Source organism: Tachysurus vachellii, chromosome 15, assembly GCF_030014155.1.
Source record: "Tachysurus vachellii isolate PV-2020 chromosome 15, HZAU_Pvac_v1, whole genome shotgun sequence".
Classification (NCBI taxonomy): domain Eukaryota; kingdom Metazoa; phylum Chordata; class Actinopteri; order Siluriformes; family Bagridae; genus Tachysurus; species Tachysurus vachellii.
The window spans coordinates 8666197-8689818 of record NC_083474.1 but is presented as its reverse complement, the minus strand read 5'-3'; the positions used below and the strand labels follow the sequence as shown (position 1 = coordinate 8689818).

Here is a 23622-nt window from a genome sequence, read left to right as displayed (position 1 = left end):
GACCCTTACATACCAGAAGAGCTACTTGTAATGGCATCCTAGAAAAAATATTTCATAACACACAGCACAAAAAACATCACAGATGTTCTAAAACAGCTCAGTTCATGACAGCTAATGTCTGTCTGTGTAAATAATAATATTTGCATTGTCATTAGAGATGTCAGAGTCCTATGAATGCAGCCATTAGCTTAAATTCAACCCAATATTTATTGGCTTTTGGTAACTAATGTAGGGGGGCACGGTGGCTTAGTGGTTAGCACGTTCGCCTCACACCTCCAGGGTTGGGGGTTCGATTCCCGCCTCCGCCTTGTGTGTGTGGAGTTTGCATGTTCTCCCCGTGCCTCGGGGGTTTCCTCCGGGTACTCCGGTTTCCTCACCCGGTCCAAAGACATGCATGGTAGGTTGATTGGCATCTCTGGAAAATTGTCCGTAATGTGTGATTGCGTGAGTGAATGAGAGTGTGTGTGTGCCCTGTGATGGGTTGGCACTCCGTCCAGGGTGTATCCTGCCTTGATGCCCGATGACGCCTGAGATAGGCACAGGCTCCCCGTGACCCGAGGTAGTTCGGATAAGCGGTAGAAAATGAGAGAGAGAGTGGTAACTAATGTAGTTTTTTCTATTGTGTTACTGTGCACAATTGCTGCACAATTGCTAGGAACTGTTAATAACAAGTGATCAGACACGTGTTTCTTTTGGCTTTGCTTTAAACATATACTATATAGCCAAAGGTTTGTGCACACCTTACTATACCCACCTGCTTATTAAACATCCCACAATATTCTAATAACCTCAACATTAATAATGAGTTTGGAGCTTTTGGGGATTTGTGCTCATTCAGAAGCAAGAGCATTAGTGAGATCAGATACTGTACTGATGGGTGAAGAGGCCTGGGGTGCAGTTGCTGTTCCAGTTCATCCCAAAGGAGTCAGTCAGGTCTCTGTGCAGGAAACTTGGAGTTCTTTCACTCCAACCTCAGCAAAGCACATCTTCATGGAGATCTGTGCTTTGTGCACAGGCGGCACTGTCATGCTGGAACAGTGTCTGAGTCTCTAGTGAAGTGAAATTGTAAACCAACACACAAAGACACACTACACAACGATTGTTCACATACTTTTGACCGTATAAAGTGTATTTATGATTAAAATCATGAATGTGGAAGAAATATGTGAACAAATGTTCATTTTATTTAAAACCGTGATATTTTATTTTATAGATTTACTCTGAGGAATGAGGAGCATGACAAACCTTTCACAAGACCTTTTCTGTGTTCTGAGAGCACTGCCTCTTCTCATGACACCTTGTTCCTGTTTTGTGCTACTAAAAAATAGTTCCATCCACACTGTGTACACTGTTTACTCTCTACCTCAAAGACACCTTACAATCCATGTGTCATTTCTCTAGGTGTGTTACCTGCTGCAGCTCTGTGGAGACTCATAGTTGAACTTCAGCTTGTGTGAATTTGGATTTTCAGTTGCAACTGTGCTGTTGATATAATGCTAACTCACTCCCTCAGTCTTAAACCAGAGAAATATGAACGAGAATGTTTTTTTTTCTTCTTCTAATCCCTTAACACTGCACTTGTAAGGCAAATATTTCCAGAACCAGTCTTATGTCATATAGAATCCTATAATTCTACAGTCTCATGCTTGAACAACCAGAAACGATCAACACAACCAAAACCTCTTCCAAAACACGCTAAAGCCTTTACAAACGTTGCTGAGAAGGGCTTCAATATTGTCGCATGAAATAACAGAAAAAAAAACCATTTCTCTCCTCTCAAGAAAGCCTTCACACGTGCATATCAAAGCTCTATCTTTAAAATATTTTTTTTTTTTTTTTTTTTTTTTTGTTTTTAATAGAATATCACTATAGTTAAAAAGATATTATCATGGCGGTGTGTTCAGTTCTCTTCTCAGTTGTATCCTCAAGGCCATGATCTGGGACGGAAAAAAAAAAAATCAATACTGGGTTTATTTGGCACTTAAAAAAATGCTTTGAGAATGTGATGATGTGAAAAAGTCTTCATAAGTCGTTCCCTGTGGCTGTCATCAGTAAGGAATGCCTCTCTACTGGTTGAAGAAAATAAAAGCTGTAATCACGGTCATTGTGTGAAGGAGAAAATAGCAATCGCAATCTAGTGATAGTACAACTGTAATCTCACAACCAAAAAAAATATAATTTAAAGTAAAATCAACAGCACGGTAAGACAAAAAAAAAAATACTGCATAGTACAAAGCCCCCTTTTTGTTTGCTGCAAAATGCTATTCAGGGCAGATGAATGAGAGGGCAGTGTATACAGAGAGTCCAGCTTTCGGAAATATAAACACATCTGCAAACCGTAGGTCTTATATATCCGAGTTTATCTGTTTCTCGATCCTTGTTCAATTTTGTGTAAAGCCAGCAGAGTTTTTATTCAGGTTCACTGCTGTTGGTGGTTTTGTCCCACTCAAAGCTATCGTCACTGTGAGTGGGCGACGCCCGTGGGGTCCCTGGTGGGTGCCCGCGCAGCCCCTGGAAGCGTCTGCACTCGGGGCAGATGCGGATGTGGCTGCAACTGCGTGCAACGATGGCCGCCTCCTGTGCCAGTTTACGGGAGAGCGGCTCTGATAGTCCCGTGCCTGCGCACAACCTGCCGTTGCTGAGGCTGGTTCCTGTGGGCCGGGCACGTCTGTCCTCTGCCGGTAGAGGATGTGGGCGTAGAGAGCTGGGGCCACCGCTACGTCTCCGTCTCAGCTGCAGGCTGTCCTGACACAGCACGATGCCTTGTAGCTCCCGAAGCATCTCCTCACACACTGACAACTGAGAAGGGTATATACAGTACATAAAGTCAGAGAGAGACAGAGAGCGTGAGAGAGAGAGGTAGAGGGCGGGTGGGGCAGGGGGAAAGATGCCAGGGGGCTCACTGATATACTGTAGCCAGAGTCATCAGGCAACCTGGTCACAAAGAAATTAAATACAACTTATTAGTACTACACCAGGGACTACACCTACAATACATAGGGTATTATATATATTATATATTATTTTTATATGTTATATATTATACAATATTTAACCTTGGCACATAGTAAACCCCAGATAAAAGGATGTAATATACAATAATTATAATATAATAATAGTTGAACAGCCATTTTATTATATGTAACTTTCACTAACTTTTCAGTGTCACACATTTCCCATGGGGTTAAAAGCAGGGTCGACAATAACAGTGTGTTATTGTTCAGTGTGAAAAGCCCTACTGAATCCCAACATTCTGGCTCAAACACACATCAACATCGACACTAATACAGTCTGTATTATGCTGCTCTGGATTATGTTCTGCACCAATGTATATAGTTTAAATCAGATAGATTGCTATCATTATTACAGTTAGATTAAACATCTCCTCTCTTAACACAGGTGCATATTTTCAAAATGCACATCATTTTTAGGCTGTGAATTCTTGTAATTCCTACAGAAAATCCAGATAACTTCTGTATTCTGTAAACACACACATTGCCATGCGATTTGCATGTATGACTGTGTTCGCAGAGAAGAGGAGAGGCACACTGTAATAAATCTTAATCAAGAAGCACACTGTAAACACAAGCCTATAGAATGTACTCTATGAAAGTTTGGTAACAATTTGCATGTAGCTATTTTGGGTAGATTTTATCCCATGTATTTTTAATGCTGTAGTTATTATTAATGTTAACAAATAGGTCTTGTAGCTAAAATCGACACATTATTATATATTTCACTTGCTGACTAAGACACTTAGTAAAAGGTAAAAGGGAAATGATTTGCATGGGGTGTACAGTATAAACCACCCTCCAAAATCCTTGAGACTGGGTTGTTGATTAAGAGAAACAAAAATGGAACTCAAGTGGCACACAAATGATTTGAACTGTAAACGTGTGAAGATGTCTGTATCCTGCTATCTGAATGTGTGTCTGTGCTGAACTTCAAGAGTCATCTACAAAGCTTCATGCTTGAACAGAATAATTATTTCAGATGCATTTAGATTCAAATGATTGGAACAGTGACTGGAAAATGGCATGATGTACCGCTAAATAAACTAGTGATGATTGATGAAACTATAAATCCAGAACATTTCAAAGACAGGCTACAATTTTTTATCGAATAAATAAGTAGCAGCATTTATTTATTTTATCCGTGTTTATACTGATAGAAAATTTCCTCCACCTGTGGAACAGAACGCTGGTGTACTGTTAAAAAAAAAGAAAAAAAAAAGAAAAGGTTAATAGATGATGACAGGTTACTTATAATGTTATCACTTTTGTTATAGCAGCTACAAACATTCAGGTCATTCTGTCATTTTTTTTTTCTTTCTTGCATGATGTACTTCTAAATAAATTAGTGATGATAAACTACGAATCCAAACAATTGAAAGGCATAAGAAGACCATGAGAAGTTAGAAAACACCCACAGTAACAACTAACTAACTAACTAACTAACTAACTAAATAAATAAATAAATAAATAAATAAATAAATAATAAAGCATGGCCAATTCTTTTTTTTTTAAAGTGGTATTTTTTATTGAGTCTTGTATTCATAATACAAGTAATGTAAGATAATTCCATATTTAAGCAGCTTTATGTTCTTACAGGGTTTGGGAATCGTGTATATAGTTGGTGTATCATTAAAATTAATCAAATTTGTCACGTATCCTTTAAAGAGTAAATACAAGAAATGTTATTATGCAAATAAGTCAAAACAATGTTACTGCCCTCTGGTGATTGCACTCTATTGGCCCTACGTGCAACATGTTTTCTCAATCATTAGAGTTTATATTGCCTCTGCTGTACCGAGGTAATGAATTATGAATGATTTATATACTCAATGTCTTCCATACAGATGCAACAGTGATTTTATAAACATATAGTAAGGGTATAATGCCTGTTTATTTCTATACTATAGTGTCTTGCTGACAGTTATTTACATACTGTTCTAGATTCTACAAGAAGCAGAGCGAGAGAGAGCGAGAGAGAGAGAGAGAGAGAGAAAGCGTGAGTGAGAGAGAGAGAGAGAGAGAGAGAGAGAGAGAGAGAGAGAGAGAGAGAGAGAGAGAGAGAGAGAGAGAGAGAGAGAGAAAGCGCGAGTAAGAGAGAGAGAGAGAGAGAGAGAGAGAGAGAGAGAGAGACAGAGCGAGTGAGAGAGAGAGAGAGAGAGAGAGAGAGAGAGAGAGAGAGAGAAAGAGAGAGAGATTAATGTTTCAAATGCAAGTACCTACTAGTGGCAATATAGTCATAGAAATTTCCAAACCAATAAAACTTTTTTTTCCACAGAAATGTTTTAATCTTAAAAGTAAATGTTGATATCAAACCCATTTCTTCTGTATGAGATGCTCCAAGTGTTTGTTCATAAGCATCTAAAAGGTGTTATCTTCAACCACTCTAATTCTGCAAAGAAAGCCTCACTGAAAGCCATCAGACTTTATATCAGACCTACAGTGATAAAATCATTAATATATTAATTTAAAAAGGGTTAATAAAAGACAGATCATTTACACTTACATTTAACGCTAGAACATCCATGTGACAGATTACCTCCTGTTATCACTTTTGTTACAGCAGCTATAAATGAACTCCCTCACCAGAATCTCTTTTTTTCTCTCTAGTAAATTGAACAATATTAAAAATTTAGTGCCATGTTATCAAGAAACCCTATAAATGCATCCCACTTCAAACAGGTTTCTATGTATGTGACTGTGTTTCCTGCACAAGGCTGTATAACGGCGTCTGATCATATAAGCAAAATGTACTCATTTTATTTAATCGCAGGTCTGTCATTAGAGGACCTTCATCTAAGACGCTGACATAGAGATCATGTTATCACACGGTCTGTTAAAATTCTGCCAGGATTTTATTAGGATCATCTTCTACAGTGTGACAAGTAATAATCTTAAAAGACTACTGTAATCTATTAAAGTGAAACACACACACACACACACACACACACACACACACACACAGAGTCCTGCCTCCTACAGTGCATTTTTCAAATCTGCAGAAAGGATGGGAACCAGCAGGAATCAAGGGTGAACAAACTCTTTACAGAAAATTTGACATTTTCTAATTGAACTCAGTGTCACCATGGCAACTGTGATCGAAGACAAATAGATAAGTGAACAATGCTGTGTTCACACATACAGCAACTACAAAGCTACTGGAGATCATTCATTATCAAATAAGAGAGCTGGCGACTTCTTGTCACATGAGCTACAGCGACCGTTCCTGACCAGATGTGGGTGTGTCTAGTGACGCGTTCTCGAGCTGAGAAAAGATCAACTTTACACATACATGGAGAGACTTCCAACGGGAGTGAAGATAGAAAAGAACACTCAAAGAGGACACCCTGAGTCTCTATCAGCGAATGGAGAACTAACATTCCAGATTAGTAGCTACTAATCACGGATACTATGGCAACCAGCAGTAGCAACACTTAATGGTGACTTCATAATACAGCGACTGGCAACTTGTGTGAGTTCCGTATGTGTGAGCATCTACTGTGCGAAGAAAAATATGTGAGTCGACTCAAAGAGTGCTTCTTGTGTGTAGAGGTTCTGTGTGAATGTATTTTCTTTCTGCTGAATTGTACACCTGATAAACAAATGACCTCAGAAAGCTGGTCAGGATGTGCATCCACACACCCATTCTGTAGAGATAATTGTGCATTTAATCTTATTTATATAGCCTGAGAGTGTTCTGAACGCTTCAACAGATTAGACGGGTCATAAGAGATTACAGAAAGGAATTACTTGTGTGTTCTGTACGAGTTACGCAGTTAATCACCTTGATGGTTCATGTCAGAGCAGATGAGATGTCTGAATGACTGGACCATCAACTCGTTCACTTCATTGCTTTTAATAACAGAGTTAAACATTAATTCTCCTGCTAGTTAAATGAATGTGGATCAACTAAAGGCCTGAGTAAATCCACTATTCAGCATACAGGCATTCACTATTTGTAAATTGTACATTCCCTTTGAGGATTTTTTTAATTACTGAGAAAGATAAAATATCCAAGGCACATGTAAAAACTAAAAAAAGTGCCTAGAAATAGCATTTCTGCTCATTAGTCCACTTCATGTTTGTTAGTTTGTAGGCAATGATTATTAGACTTAAAAAATCCATTGCATGCTTTATTGTGTTTGTTTATCTCTCTAAATGTTTATCTCTCTAACTATCATCCTTAATTAAGATTCTGCATAATATGTTTACAGCATTATCTGTCCTAATTACACCCGAAAAATAAAAATAAACACTAAATAATAAAGTAATTTACAAAAATAATCCTCAAATTGAAATATCATATACATATTTAAAAATCTCAGTGTTTGAAAAACTAGGCAAACTAATAGAAATGGTAAACATACTATATAGTAAAGGTACAAGTGAACCTTTCATAATTAAAGCAGGATTAGTGTAAACAATGTGGTGATAAACAATATAAAACAGATTAAATTTAGCTAATTAATTTAAAAACTAATTAATTCTGTGCTCCATGATTCTCTGTTAGATAGCTGGCACACAATTGAGGTGTAATTCCTAAAGAATGGCAACCTTGTCAGTGTGTTTTTCTCAGTTTTGTAAATATAGGACAGTATAAAAGAAGCAAAAGTGAAATCAAAAGACATGAATCGCATGCTGTGTCTGGAGAAGTGGCACAGAGACCAACAACATAAAGAATAAAATAAAGAATGAACTCATCTATGCAAGGATCCATTTGAGGATGCTTATTCAGTTAAAATAAGCTGTCTGCCTGAAGTTAGCCGTGCGTACAGGAAGACTAGAAGTGTGTTCAGAGATCAGAGGACCACCAACAAAAACGTTACCCTTTATACTTCCTGCGATCCTGAGAGCTTCCTAGCAGTTGGGGCTGGTATTTTATTCTGGCATTGGGTAGTTTGACTGAATCATGACTTCTAAACTTTTATCAAGGTTTTCTTGGTGTAAAGCTTTAGGCCTCAAAGCACTGAAGTAAATCAGTTCATCTTAAAGCATACTGTCCTGTAACTACAAAGATTTATTCAGAAACATACAGATGGATAACAAATGAAAGGAAAGGTCCTGCAGGAAAAGGTCACCAGGACATTTTACAAAAAGTGCCTTGGCCAAAATTCTACAAGCCTCTGAAAGTGTACTGAAATGACAAACACCATTTTTCAAAACAAAACAAAAAAATAAAAAAATTAGCTGGCGATTTGATGCAATTAGTACATTTTTAATGGTGATGGTGGTGATGATGATGAGGAATAGCACTGTCTTAGACATTGCTATAAACTCTCCCATACATTTGTAATTTAATTCAAATTTGGTCATTGTGACAGTGTGTGACATGTTCATACTCATCAAGCCATTTAGTGAACCCTCATGCCTGTGAATGGGGACACTGAAAGAGCACGGTTCGCATGAATCAATGGTAATATAAATGCTGTCATGTGGACTGGAAGCAGACCGTGATGGTGAAACCAAGACTGTATGAGATGCTGTGAGTTCGGTTGCACTGGAACTGTACTGAGATTCATGTGAATATGAATGCAGTTCGTACTTGGGTTACCTTACTTTCTGAATACTTGTTCAGAAAATAATGTGACCTGCGCTGTGTTTTAGCCAATGATGATGCCATTAGCTTGCCCAAAACATGAGTGGCAGGGGAACGTTGTGAAACAGAGAAGAGGTGAGGTGGCTTACTCAGTCATGGGAAGAAGAAAAAATACAGGAGAAATAAATAAAAAAAAACTCATAAGAATGCAGAAGTCTCCTGGTGGTCCATTGCCATGGCCTAGGGTTTGATTCCCAGGAAAAGCGCTAATCCAGCCACTGAAAAGTTAACTCAGTGTCAGTCCCAAGCTCAGATAAAATAAAAGGGCTGCGTGAGAAAGGGCATCATATGTAAAACCTGTGCCAAATCAAATATGCAGACCAGATGATCTCTGTGGTGACCGTGAACAGGAAGCAGCCGAAAAACCAACAACAACATAAGAATCCAGATTTACATTTGTACAAAATGTACCAAAAAAAAAATAAATAAATAAAAAAAATATGGTGAATTGTGTCGTGTTCTTTGTGGGTATTTGTAATGATGTCAGATGATGTCAAGTGTGAAAACCAGTTAAGTGACCAATATCGAATCATACTAGCACTACGTACTGATATAAAGAGATCACTTCCCTTTAAATTAAAAATAGACACAAATTGTGTTAGCAAATCACCACAGAGCATACAGTAATAGAGCTACAGCTTTTCTTTTACTTTGTCACCTTTAGTCCTGTATACGGTTATGAGAGATAAATTTAAGTCTGGATCTGCAGACAGTCTCTGAGAGGTTAAAGAGCAGCCTAGCAAGAAAAGATTATGAGTTCTGGGATGACCAAGCTAAATCTCTAAATCCTACTGAGGTGATATGGCAGGACCTGAGGAGCAATCCTTCAAACCTCACAGAGTTGGCAGCATTTTATTAAGATGAAAAAAAGAAGCCCTCGGGTAAGTTGTCAAAGACTAGTAACTGGTTATATAAGGCGACTGTGTGGATTTATTGCTGAAATCACAGTCTAATAAACTGAATGCAAATCCCTTTTTATGCTTCTCATGCTGATAATTCTACATATTTATTGTTAAGAGACACTCACAGGGAAAAACTTCAGACCTAATTACGGACTTAAACCCTATTTAGAAGTCACTCAAGAATAAAGTGCACCTTCTGGAGCTGTGTCTCTCTTACATCCGAGTCTGATCTTTGGCATTTTTATTGTTTGAAATCAGCTTAAGTGAGGAGAAATCCAGCACCACTGTCTGCAGTTTAATCTTCTTGGAATGTTATTCGAAACCATTTAACATTCCCTGCAGGATTTTGCAGTTATGTGATCGCGGAAAAGAACACAAAATATAGCTCAGAAATCTTACCGATATTCTGAGGAGCTTGCAATTTTTCAAAATGGGGTCGTGGGTCGTGTGTTAAGTGATGCTATCATAATACACATTCCAAATCCAGCCAAACCTCTACAATTCATGTGTCAAACATGAGTACAACTTTAATAGAATGTAATTACATGCACATGTGGACAAAATGGTTGCTACCCTTCCATCAAGCTGCTTGGAGATAGATGGTCTTATAGCGTTTACTTTTAACATGCTTATCTATAATTTTCCTTCTAAACTTCTGAGACAACTCTCTCCTTAGTTTTCTGTGGTCCATATTCATTTATTAGTACTTTTGTTAGTTTCAAGATATTTCAGTGAACGTTGTGGGGTTTTCTTTCTTTAATGGAAGAGTACCAAAAAATCTATCCACGTGTTTATGTCCTCATTTAAAAGAAGAATCCTGTGCTTGCAATTTTACAAATTCAAGAAAAAAAAAATTCATTAAAATATAATGCACAAAAACTCTGTATCGCAATCTTTGGAAAAATACTCAGCACAATCAAGCATCAAGAATTGCAACAGAATGTCTACAAACTCCTGGAGGGACTGATTTAAGTACATAAATACAACACATAATTCTAAAACATAACATAACTGTGTTTCCTGCAAAGAGATCGGAGAAATCCATTAGGATGATTGGTATGATTTGTTAAATTAAACCAAATGTGCAGTAATTAATGTACTAATTATAATAAGGACTGTTCATATAGCAATATATTGGCAATATACAAGTCTAGACTCCCATTAGACGTATTTTAATGCATAAACCATTGAGTTAGGCTTTTTTATTTTTTATTTAAATCTTTTTATATAACTGTGTATTACATTTGAGAGCAAAGGACAATACAGCTGTTTTCTTCTTTCCTCTATGTTTTATATTCCTTAATTTGTTGCTGTTAAAAGCGAGTGCTTATGTTTGAAGGTGATGGACAAGAAAATCTCAAGATACCAATGGTAAAGAAAAAAAATGGAGGAAACTCATGGAGTACACTTCAGAAAGCCAATTTAAACATGTGTAAGAAACCACTTCTGAATAACCTTCCCTGTGTAAACGCTGAAGTAATCTTTGGACCAAGTAGGAATATGATTCTAAGGCTAACACCGATGAGAAAAAGACTAGGAAACCATAAGGCATGAGTGTCTGACTCATATTTGATTTAAAATACTTTTTTTTAATGAAGTGTCAGAGTTTTTATATGAAAGAAAAGTGTATCTGATTCCACAAGATTTAGTTGAACACTCCAGGGGTAATGGTACATCATGATAATGTGAGGTAATTGAGACACTCGAGCATGAAGTCTGTAACAATTCCATTTCTTGGATGAAGTCAATTGTTTCTCTGCTCAGTGTAACACTAATGAAAAGTCAAATATACACTGCGTGCCAGCTCACGGGCATACTTTAAATAGTGAACGAGCAAACACACACAAACGTCCTTGCTAACACAAATACACACTTTTATCCATGCTAGGCTTCCTCTAGGTTGCGTACCAGTCTGTTAGCACAAGCATATTATATTGTGCCACTAGGTCTGATATGGCCATTAGACCTCACAGTTTCTAGATAATTATCTAATAACTATTATTTAAGCTGATGATGAAATACTCTGTCCCCCAAAATGATGCATTTACCTTTTATAAACTATTCTATATAATCTTATATACTTACGTAATTACATGCGTGTTACAAATGAATTACAATTTTATACAAATGTATTCATTTAATGTTGAAAAATAATTTGTATGTCTATTTATATTCTACTAGATTATTAGAGACACATACTACAAGTTCAACAGAAAGGATTATTACGTTTTTAATCACAGTTCATTGCAACTGTTTTAACGTTTTTCCTACCAGAGGACAAAAAAATGGAATTTGTGCCTGTTTTGTTGTGTCCATGTTCAGCATTGAATTTCTTTGTCCTGTCACATTCCACAGTCGTGTTGAACAGTTTATATACATTTAGACATGGAGAGATTTAGGAATTTGTGTTTTCCATAAGTATTTCTGTTTTACAGCCTTCTAGGAGCAATATATTCATAAAATCCCAGAGTAAATGTTAATATCGAACCCGTTTGTATGCCAGGTCCTTGTTCATAAGCATCTAAAATTCGAAGGTTATCTTCAAGCACTAAAATTCTGTCTAAGTTTATCCAACAGAGATGAAAACTATAAGCTATAAAATAACTCAAACTATAAAAAAGTCTGTTTATACTGATCAAAAAGGTCTGATAAGTCGATTTTGGAAAGTCAATGTACTGATAAAAAAATCAGATTTATCAGTTTTCAATACTTCATCTAAATGTGACATCGTTTATCGTCACATTTGAGACGATACTTGCTTTCTAAAATGTATACACTAGAAAGTAGTGTACATAGAGCGTAGTGTGTGGTACACCATTTAGGACACATTGGGAAACACAGTGTATAGCTAGAAATATTTGATCTCACTTCACATCAGAACACTTGGAAAAATTTAGAACCAAAATTTTTATCTGTAACAGTAACACCACACTACTGTGTCATTGTGTTTAACAAAGATAGTGTTCAGCATGGGGTAAGATGATTAATCTACGGTTCACTAATTCCCTTCATAACTTTTAGCTGCTTTCAGGTCGTCCTGCAACTTATTTTACCCGACTGCTGGCTTCTCTCTCACTTTCCTGAGCATTCGTTTGAGAGTGTCTGGTGAAATCTTCCATCTGTCTGAGGACAATTAGTTGTTGTTCCATGAACTTTCTAGCTGCAGTTGTATAGAGGAGAAATGTTTACTATAGGTCTTTACTATAGTTCTATCCTTTGTTTCCCCACTTAGTGTCCCTGATAGCTTTAGGAAGCTCTGTCACACTTCCCATGACTGCCATTTTTTTCTGAAATCTTTCTACACAATGGCAATTTCTTTTTCTTTTATAATGACATCATTTTTAACGTAAACTTTCCATATTGTCACGAATCTCTGCCTTGTCAAGCCGCTCAGTGCTTTAGTTCATGTCCTGTCTCTTTAAAATAAAATAGTATCTAAAATAATTTGTCTATTTAAACCCTCGTGTGTCTTGTGATCTCTGCAAATTGTTTATAAATCGTCCTTGTTTCCTGTCAATTACCAAACCAAGCTCGACTCACTCGGTTGTCTCGGATTGTGCATGCTCTCTGATACACTGATCACCAGACCTGTACCTGTTTTTTGACGTTGCCTAGCGGTTTGAATTTGTTATTCCTAATAAACTGTCCACCTTCACGTGCATTCTCCTCTGTTTTATCATGTTTGTTCTTTTAAACATACCTTTGTATAGCCTTGTATCTTTTTTGTTCACGTGTGTAAGTGCAATGTTACCTACTGTATGCACTAGAGGTTTAACAAATAAAAACAAAAGGGGCTGAAAAACCTATATATTTTTAAGAAATTACAAGTGTTAAAGATCACCTCAGTTAAATAAAATTTCCCTTGTCCTAGTTCTTTTACACAGAGCGTACACTGCGGGTTACAGCTAATTTTAACAATATAAATGAACTGAAAGCCTACGACATCTGTCGCTTAGTTACTGCCACGCTGGAGAAACCCGAGTGTGAGGATTTCAAGTTTGAATGACAGAATCAGAAAGAAAAGACAAAAAAAAAAAAAACAAAGCTGAACGCTTAACAGAAGTTAATCAACTCCCACACCAACTCACTCTGTTCCGACGCAGCAGACAGATGGCTCCGTGATGTGGGACTGTTGGGCGCTTGGAGATTTACGCTCCTTCGACACATTTGCTCATGCTCAAGGAAACAACACTACATTTGCATAATATTCTTCTTACCCCCTTTTTTTAATAAAAAAAAAAAACAAAAAACCTGAAAAACATTTCTTCAGACTCTTATGAGCACAGACGACTCTCTACACACAAATCACATCGTGGGGTTCTACAAAAACAAATGGGAGATTTTATTTATCGAAAAATGTGTGTTTGTAACACAGTCACAGTGTGTTCATTAAAATACATGATACGTATGAAAATATAGAGTAGAATTATACACTTATGGGTATTAATGCCAGAAATAGAAACTAGAGAGAAAATAGCTCTCGAGAGCAACCTGTCGAGTCAGAAAAATTGCCAGTGGAGAGAAAGCACCTGTGTGAGGAAGGCTCTGTGGTGTGTGTGCTGTAAGGTGGAGGGCTGGACAGGGTTCAGGACAGAGGGAAGGGGCTCAGGAAGGAAGGCGCGTGGCCGGGGAGAAGGACACAAAGCAGAGGCAGGTAAAATAGCCCTCTCTCACCTCTGTTCCTGGAGTGTGACGCAGCATCCATACAAACTCCAACACTGCCATGAAGATAGCAATTAAGAGGCCACACACCAAGACTACAAAGATCCCACCGATATTCTCCATGCCAAGTCCTACCCAAGAAACACACACACACACACACACACACACACACACACACACACACACACACACACACACACACAGACAGACTAATAAGAATGATTAATGTATACCCTAAGATACATAGTTACAATAGTTTTGCAGCCAGGACTTCACAGAACTTCAGCACTTCACCACCTTTGGCTCGATGGTCCTCCTCTTTTGGGCACTTCCCACCGTCCCACCATTTCCTTTTCAGGATCTCCAACCGGTTCTCTTCCTGTAGTCTGAGGATGGCCAGGTCAAACTCATCTCGGTACACCGAGCCTATACAAATACACAAGTGGGTTTGTTAACAAACACACCTCAAACTGCTCTGGCTGACTCCATTTTCATAATCTGTTCTTCTTAAACGACAATACTGCTTGTTATCAATATTAAGTACAATTAACTCTAATGTTATTAGTAACTTGCAAAGATTTTGTGCTTCATTTTTATTTTTTTTAGAAAACCATTTGAATTTGTGAAATTGTGAGCACAGGATTCTTCTTTTTGGGGTCAGCAGAGTATCAGAAGGAAAACCTCAAAGAAGATGCAAACTCCACACACAGGGTGCAGGCGAGAATCGAACCTCCAACCCTAGAGGCAAACATGCTAAGCTGCTGTCCAGTGAACACAAAGGCAATGCTTTGCAAGAAACATCTCAGGATCTAGACTTGAGCTGTACTGAAAACCTTTGATCTTAAGAGGACTGCATGGAAGAATTTTCCACTATCCCCCTACATGTGCTTTTCAATCTGCGTAAATACTGCAGAAAGAAGTCTAATGTTGTTATTATTCCTAATCTCAACCATTTATAAATATCATTTTTTTTGCCAAATACTAATTATTATGACTAATTACTAATTAATTACTAATTACTAATTATTACTAATTATAATTACTTGCCAAATACAAGTGCAAAATACTATAAAAGTAAGTCAAAATTACTGAGTCCAAATTAATGAAACATTATCTTTATTTTTTTTATCTTTATCTACATGTTTTGCAAGATGTCATTTATTAATGTGTGTCATTTTTTATTTGTTGTTCATTTTTTTATCAGGGGTGCTGATAATTCTGAAGCTGTCTATACTATAAAGCAGAAGATCATTATAGTTGTGATCCTCACCCAGAGGCATCCCAATGCCGTAGCCCTTGGTGTCCAGCAGACCTCCGATCTGCGTGAGGTTGCAGTTGCGCTGGCGGTAGTACTCGTTCATGGTGCTCTCTAGTAGGTACGCGTAATTGGAGTTCAGTACCCGGGCGATACCCTCCTCTGTGCTCTTCACAAATACACTGGGCTGTTTGGAGTGCATGAAGTTCCACATGCGTTGGTATGTCTGGTAACGCGAGTTCTGAACAGGAAATGAGAAAGATCAATTTCTGATGTGCTTGCATTCATCCCATTTAGAAGAAATACGGTACAAGCTTGTGTATTCAGTGCAGCATGTAGACTTAAGCAGGTATCTTGGTATGATAGATGAAACTAATCAAGCACCTGAAAGCAGACAGACAGTCTGGAGGGTGTGTGATAAAGCTGGAAAAAAAAAGCAGGAAAAAGCAACGCAAGCTTCAGAAAACATCACATTAAGAGGATGAGCATGTCTTCTCTAGGGAGAAAGCTGTTGAATGGCGTTGACACTAAGCCAGTAAGCAGACAGCGCCCGAGCAGGTATGAGCAGCGCTGACATGTCTGACAAGGCTGCTGACACGCCATTGATTCTGGCATGGGTTTCGCCTTAGTGTCTTCTGTCCTTGGAGGACAAATTACCTGGAAGAAGGTCATGGTGGAGCCACCGTGCATGGTGCCGTATTCGATGGCTGTCTGATCTGCCAAGTCGTCCACAGACTCGATGGGAACGTCCATCCTCTGGACAGTGAGGAAGGCAGCCAGGTTTGCAGTGTAGGAAGAGATGATGATAAGGGTGAAGGCCCACCTGTACATCAAAACACAGAAAAGTGGACATAAGAGAAAAAGACTACAGCAATGCTATTTATCTGACATCAAAAGAACTATCCAAAAAATATCCCGGTATGATAAGCCTAAATATACCCTATGCACCATTAAATACCCCGAGCTTCCTTTTATTCTTTACTGACCCTAATGTACAGAGGTTGAAAAGGTCAGGATAAATTACAGCACAAAAAAAACGATAGCTGAACAAACTAGTTGGCATAAAGGAATGGATGTATTGCTTTCATCTAGGGTTAGGAGAGATAGCTAAAAAGTATGTGTGTGAGAGGGAGGGAGTGAGTGTGTGTTCTCACCATACTCCGCTGACACAACGTGTAGAGAGAGCTCGTGGAGCAATGGTAGAACCTTGCTGCATGAACCCCCCTACTGGGAACCAGAAACTGTTCCCCAAGGAGTACTGATTAATGAGGAGACTACAGCGTCCCTTCAGGCAGGGGTGTGGATTGTACCATTCGTAGGGGGTCAACCTGAACTCCAAGAGAAAGCGATATAGAGGGGACAGGGAAAAAAAAGTCAGGAACAGGAACTTTAACAGTTGAAAAAGCATGAAGTCACTTATGGTCCCTGGTGGTTTGGCAACCTGTTTTTTAAGCCCCAGTGGAGGAGTGTGAAGTACACATGCTTGCTTAAGATCGATGGTGAAATAATGACCTTCTGAGAATGTGTGCTGCTGAGAGGAGTACGCCTCTGAGACTCTCTAAGTGACACAACAGCTACACTGCTGCTATTTGCATTGCAGTGAAAACATAGGAAAACATTTTATATGCATTAAGTGACACACACACACCTTAACGTGTGTGTGTATTTAATATAGTTATGTACGTAAGCGTGTGGGCCACAAATTAAGTCACAATCCAACTCTGGCTGGCCAAAATCCAATAATATCCTCCAACTATTCTGCCGTTAGCTGATAAAACATGCAGCCAAGAAGGAATTTCCACACAATTTCATCTAATATGAAACCTTAATAAAACCTCATAACAGGTCAAAAAACACGTCAAATGCAAAGTAAAATATATAATGCAGTACACGCCATAGACTGCAAGCGTATTCTTACATTATTTCGTTCATTTTTCAATGGGAAATATCAGATCCTCTACATGGCTCAGTGTGGAGCAGGGTATTTACCTGGCTACCAGAAAAAGCACACAGCTAACTGCTAGATATGCCAACAGCATGAAGAGCCAGACCCCTGGAGAGAAGGGATCCAGGAAGGAAAAATACCCCGGTCTTCTTCCCTAAAATAGACAAAAGGATTAGAATGTAGTTCTGCACTGTTTCTCAGAGTGCTCTTCATTGAATATGTTTTCTTCTCAAACATGAAAATGATTTTTTTTTTAATTACAAAAATGTACAGATGTCACATGCTCTCATGAGCTGTTATAACAGATTATGTCCCTGTCGTACATCCATGCTGTGTTACAACATTGTACTAGTCACAATAGCTGCTATAGTGTTCCACTGAATGCCAAGAGAAATGTTAATAACATGCTGTTTTTTCTAGGTGTGCTTCTATCACAGTGTCTATTAATAATGTAATAAACCTCGTATGTCCAAATTTGGTCAATTTCATATTTTTTCACATATCGATGCTATTGGTCAGTCCCCACGTGGGTCTGTTATTTTTACAAGTTATTAACCAATCTAAAGTCTTGAAAATAGCTTGAGCGTAAATCTCATAACTCCATTGCACACTTCAACTGTCCACCTCTTCCTCACTCCGCAGGAGAGCTTCGCGGCATATTTCTCCTCAAGAAGAGTCGCAGCGAATCAACACGTCTTCTGAGGTAAATGTCTTCAAAACACTGGGCTCAAAGAAAAAAAATCTTGACCCCCGCTAGTTCTGGTGCTCGTCCGAGGACAGGAATTTAGCGCAAGACAATCCACTGCAACGCGGACTAAACCCTGCGCACTGCAGATAAGGTACGGTGTTTTTTAATTTCCTGAAAAATAACTGTTTTGGAGATACGAGGATTCCGCCCAACAACGACGATATGTATATATCTGTTAATCTATATACAGTATTCTTGTTCATCTCTTCTGTCTGTTAGACAGGTCTCCGGTTGAATTCATCATTCACAGTGAACCACTGTGTAGCTAACATACGCCTAAGCTGCTAACTAGGTAGCTATATTTCTCAGAAAAAAGGATTGACAGCTAGCTAGCTATACCTATAAATAAACAACGACAAAAATCCACAAACGCAAACAACTTTAGAACTTAAACTTTTTAACTTGAACACTTTCAATACATTTCTAAAGATTAAACAGCAAACTATAAAACTGTTCTGAAGCTCTGAGCCCTTGACGAGTTTGACTGGTGCTGATGTATTTAAGTTTGAGATGTCAGTCATGTTCATTAGAGTTGTAGTGATTGGCAGTTGGTTTCAAAATTCAGCCCCTTTGGGATTCTCCATATCATCATATAAAGTAGCGGTCTGTCTGTGCACTGTCCAAGCATCGTCTTTTCCGTTTTTCTCTCTCCAATTAAAGCTGTGCATCTGAGCAGGACCTAAAATGAGGTATTACACCTAGTATAGCCAAATTATATACATACATATGGTAAGTAAAGGACATACAAAATGAGTCAAGGACACACTGCATTTTAAAAAGGCTGAAAGCAGGAAGCGTCCAACAGGGCAGGTTCAGATACGGTTACAAAATGTGGCAAATGCATGGGGCAAAATAGGTGTAAAAAGAAAAAATCAAAACAAAACAAAAAAAAGAAAACCAAACAAAACAAATGATCATGTGAAAGGTTTCAGCAGCCACCACGTATCAAGGATTAAAGTAAAATAGCATTTTTATGTTATTCCCTACCTCCAACATTTCTGAGGATTTTATACTGCTTGAATTGACAAAACTTCTAGCAGATTATTCTTTAAGCAAAGGATTTTTAAACTTACAAAATGGATCCAAAGGTAAATGCAAGTGAAGAAGATTTTAGGAAATAACTAAAAGAAAAAAAGAACAAACAGAGACTGGGACAGAACACAGTAGTTAAAAGACAAGTTCTAGGCTACGCTAGTTGACAACAAACTGTAATCTGAATCACAGATAAACATTTCTGAACAATTCTCTATTAATTAAAGAGGAGGAACAAAACATGGAACTTCTAGTTTTGAAAATTAAAATTAAAAATTAAAAATCCTTTATTTTGTGTTAATTTCTGTGACAGTGAAAAATGAAAAAAGAAGAGACTGATTATTGCACGTAAACTAAAAATTATGACAACATACGAATTGTTAAAGCTACGTTGGGCATTTCCTCACCAGACCACTAGAAGGCAACCGTGAGCATGTATTTTGAACTTCTGTTTCACATTTCCCCTGTTCATTGTTCTGTTTGTAGATGTCACCATATTTAATTTCAATTTGTTTTCGTCTAGCTATTGTTAATAGCCTAGTGTGTTTTTTGTCATCCTTTTTTCACTTGAAATGCAAATTCTTCACTTGCACCCAGCTTCATCTATTATCTTTTTAGGACATGTCTTAAGACACAAAGTTCCACAAACTATTACCATGCAAACGACAAAGTTGTTATTACTATTATTATTTTCTCTCCCTTGGCTAAAAAAACACATTTCGTGTGCAAGTGAAAGCCAATTAAACGGTTTAAACAAAAAGGAAGAGTGTTTCTGCACAATAGTCAGAACCAATTTGGTTGTTGGTGAACATACAATCAGGCGACAACGACTTAACGGTGTCTTACCAGCAAGGCAGTTAATGTCAGTAACCGCAGTCTAATTTATATAGACACCTTGGCAATGGAAATAGCACAGGCGCTTTAAAACAAAGTGTAAACATGAACCGCTCAGCCTGCGATATAATTAGTAGTCGTTTGGAAATTTCTAGAGCCTCGAGCATGAAAACGATATATATCTATGTAAGGAGCAGGGACAGAGGGTGGAACAATTAAATGCTTCTCATATTAGTATAACTGAGTGATACAAGTCTCGAGCTCGAGACAGGGAGAACGGTAATCATGCTTTATGCCTACGTGCATTTTGGTGTATACATCCTCAAGCGCCGTCATAGTTGTCGATCACTCTCGGCTGCAGCGCGAAGTAAATAGCTACGGTAAGGCACAGAGAAATTATCTAAAGGCAGTGTAACGTGCCAGCACACACTTTTATTCTGGCACAATAATTGTATTCTTGCGCAGCGCCGAGGGATCTTGCATATGTCTGTTGACTGAAGTTCAGCACAGTGAGCGGCAATCTGCTGCGAGCAGGAAAAAAGAAAACGCTTTGTTTACAGCCCTTTGCGTTAAACTCGGGTTTTAGTTTACACAAAGGCACAATCAACACAGCGCAGCAGCACCGAGGCCGCAGGAGCCAGCTGGAACGAGTGGTGAAAAGACAGAATGAAGGAAAGAAAAACAACAGCAGAGAGGAGAGATGTGATGCTCATTTGCGTGTGCCGTGATCCTCGTGTTTGTGGGTGACGCGCCGAGTACTCGGCTCTCAATGGCGCTCGAACACTGTGCTCTATATCTGACAATGATAGTGGCAGAAATTTAGCCAGATTCTTAAAATTATACAAATAAATCGGCAGCAATGAGCAAATTCACACCTCTTCTCTTCTCTCGGAAATCTCTAAAGATTGCTAGCATGTTTTCCTCCGTCCTCACGTGCCTCAGGTGCAAACCTGAGTAGTTTCTCTGTGTCACATGCCAGAAAATGTCTTCTGTTGTCGGGTGTCAAAATAAACGTCTGTACCGGTGTCAGCTGTGTGACTGTGTGAGGCGGAGAAGACGATGATGAAGGAATGTGTGGTTAACATCAGAAAGCCTCCTATCACAATCTCATACAAGACGCTGATGCTCCAAATACTGTAGATGGCTTAGGAGATAATATATATCGCCAACATGCTTTTATTAAATGACAAAAAGGTCAAAGCCTAAATCTTGTTTCTTATGTGGTAAAGCAAACAGGTACAGACAGGAATAGCTGTGAAACACTTGCAGCTCCCATGAATAAATACTCACCTACTCTGTGCAGTAGGAGTTATGATATCTCTCGATTTTTATCTCTCTCTCGCTCTCTCTCACTCTCTATCTCTTTCATACACACACACACATATTCACGTATCACTATCCATCATGTATCACTATCCATTTACGTCCTTCAGGAACAGTTCCCTGATTCTACCATGGCTCCATGTGCAAGTCTGTCATTAACACATTTTGCTAATTAGTCATTTGTTTATTCACCAACACCCTGTACTTCCTGCGAGGCTTCACTCTACCCCTAACAAGCAGCAACAGGGGCAGGAGAATTAACCTGCCTGCACTGATCAGGTCACATTTCAGCATTTTAATTGCACAATTTATTTTTAATAATTCTACTTAGGATAATCAGATTCCTAAAGTTCAGTTTACGCTGACCTAGTGGCAGCATGCGAATATGAAAGGCTTAATTGTTTGTTTTTGCTGTAAAAATAAAAGCAAAGGTTTCATTGATAAATTTGAGCTATATTGAGTATTGACTAAAACATGTGTAGCAGTTGTACTCTGTTGTACTATAATCCGTGGGATAAATGTGGGATATTCTGAAGCTAATCCACTAACAGAACACAAGGATAAAAGATGGGTACAGATTGTTCTGGCTATGACGTTGTTTCTACATGCAGACAGCAGGCATTGCTGAGGTTTTTTGCTACTATTGCTTAGAGAGAATATTATTAGTGTTTATATCACAGCGCTGTTGGATCCTCCGTTCTGATTGGTCAGAAGGTGTGGCTTCATGTTCAGAGTTTATAGCAGAGGCTAATATTAATGTCTTCGTTATTATTCCACATAAGAGTGGGACACATGAATCCAGCTATTTAGCCAATCTCCTGCTCGTGCTGCTTATGATGCTTAAATGTAAGAAGAAAATGCATACATGCAAAAAAAGAAAAAAACAAAAAACAAAAAACAAAAAAACCCAGGCCCCCAGGGAACAAACTGAATGGCTTACTTTGTAATGTGTCCTTTTTGTGTGTGTGTGTGTGTGTGTGTGTGTGTGTGTGTGTGTGTGAGGGAGGGATATAAATCGACTCTTGCAAAGACCTGACACCATAACATATGAAACCAACTTTTCCATCTAGAAAGCTTCTGAAAGCTTTGATTACACTGTTTTGTCATTAATACAAATCCCTGTGAATGAGCTTTTAAAGTGAGATTAAAACGAGTGGAATAATAGAAACAGCTGGTGAGACTGTCAGAGCTGCTGTTAAAGAGCGAATCAGACAAGAATGTTGTGAGAACCCAATACTGTTAGAAGGCTTGATTGGTTTTTGTGCTCTGACAAACGTACAAACAGTTCCCATCGTCTTTAAGCGTCTCCTAATACACCAGATGACAAAACTAGATTCTGTTACCTCTAGATCTGTACTAAATTGCAATGATAGGCTACAAGGACAAGGCCGTTCTTAGTTTTAATTAACCTGAGGTACAATCTGAGAGAGTATTGCATGTAAATGAGATACATTATGGTGTGGGTTTTCCAAACCAGCTGTTAATATACATTTCCAGTGGTGCTCCATGCTTGTGGTTAGCAAAGCAGCAAGCGCTCATCATTTATACTGCGAACGCAGCCTTGTGCAAAATGCTTATTATCTACAGGCAGCTTTAGAGCAGTGACTCCTACATACAGCTCATTCAACACCCTCCATTTTGCCCGCACTATAACACGGCACACTGCACGCCAGGGTTGACGATGCAGCGTTCCTCAGCATGTAATTCCAGCTGCATTGGATTCCATTTTGCACTCTCATTGATCACCTGCAAAATTTCATTTGAAGCTCAGAATAGGAGAAAAAAAGGTTCTGTGTAAGTATCGTGGGACGCGAGATCAATAACGATTGGATTATAAATAAGGGCACACGCAGCATGACGTTCACGAATTGGAATGGAGCTCCAGAGCTGGATAAACCAGAGAGATTTTCTAAAGGCCAAAGAGAAGCGGAAGATGCTGAAGAGAGACTGAGTCACCGAATCAGTCTAAAGTGTGTGAAAGCTACTTTAATCTCTTCATCTCCCCCTTATTTATTTGCGTTAGAGCCACATGACATGTAAGGTCTGTCATCTCTGTGCATCTTTCAGTGCTTCGGTTTGCTTCTCTTTGCTTGACTCCCTTGCTCCATCTCTGTCTTTTCCAGTTGTCCTCAATCACTCTTTCTCTCTTACACACACTGCCTGTCTTTCTGAATCACCCTCGTCATCTACCCTCTTTACCTCCTTCTCTTTAGGAAACAGCCTAATGCTGTGTGTGTATATGTGTGTGTGTGTGTGTGTGTGTGTGTGTGTGTGTGTGTGTGTGTGTGAGTGTGTATCCTGCACTGCGGTACCG

At 38.5% G+C, this 23622-nt stretch overlaps 1 protein-coding gene across 1 annotated transcript in view; it reads right to left on the bottom strand.

The window, feature by feature from the left end:
• Positions 1-1899: 1899 nt before the first annotated feature.
• The window catches only part of grik4 (glutamate receptor, ionotropic, kainate 4), a 385301-nt gene continuing 363578 nt past the window's right edge, over positions 1900-23622 (bottom strand). The window contains exons 15-21 of the mRNA XM_060887855.1: positions 17416-17525; positions 16581-16754; positions 16084-16249; positions 15442-15667; positions 14469-14597; positions 14184-14302; positions 1900-2799 (exon numbers count right to left, since the gene is read on the bottom strand). Of these exons, the coding sequence (XP_060743838.1) occupies positions 2410-2799; positions 14184-14302; positions 14469-14597; positions 15442-15667; positions 16084-16249; positions 16581-16754; positions 17416-17525 (1314 nt within the window). The 3' untranslated portion in view covers positions 1900-2409. The remainder of the gene's footprint in view (positions 2800-14183; positions 14303-14468; positions 14598-15441; positions 15668-16083; positions 16250-16580; positions 16755-17415; positions 17526-23622) is intronic.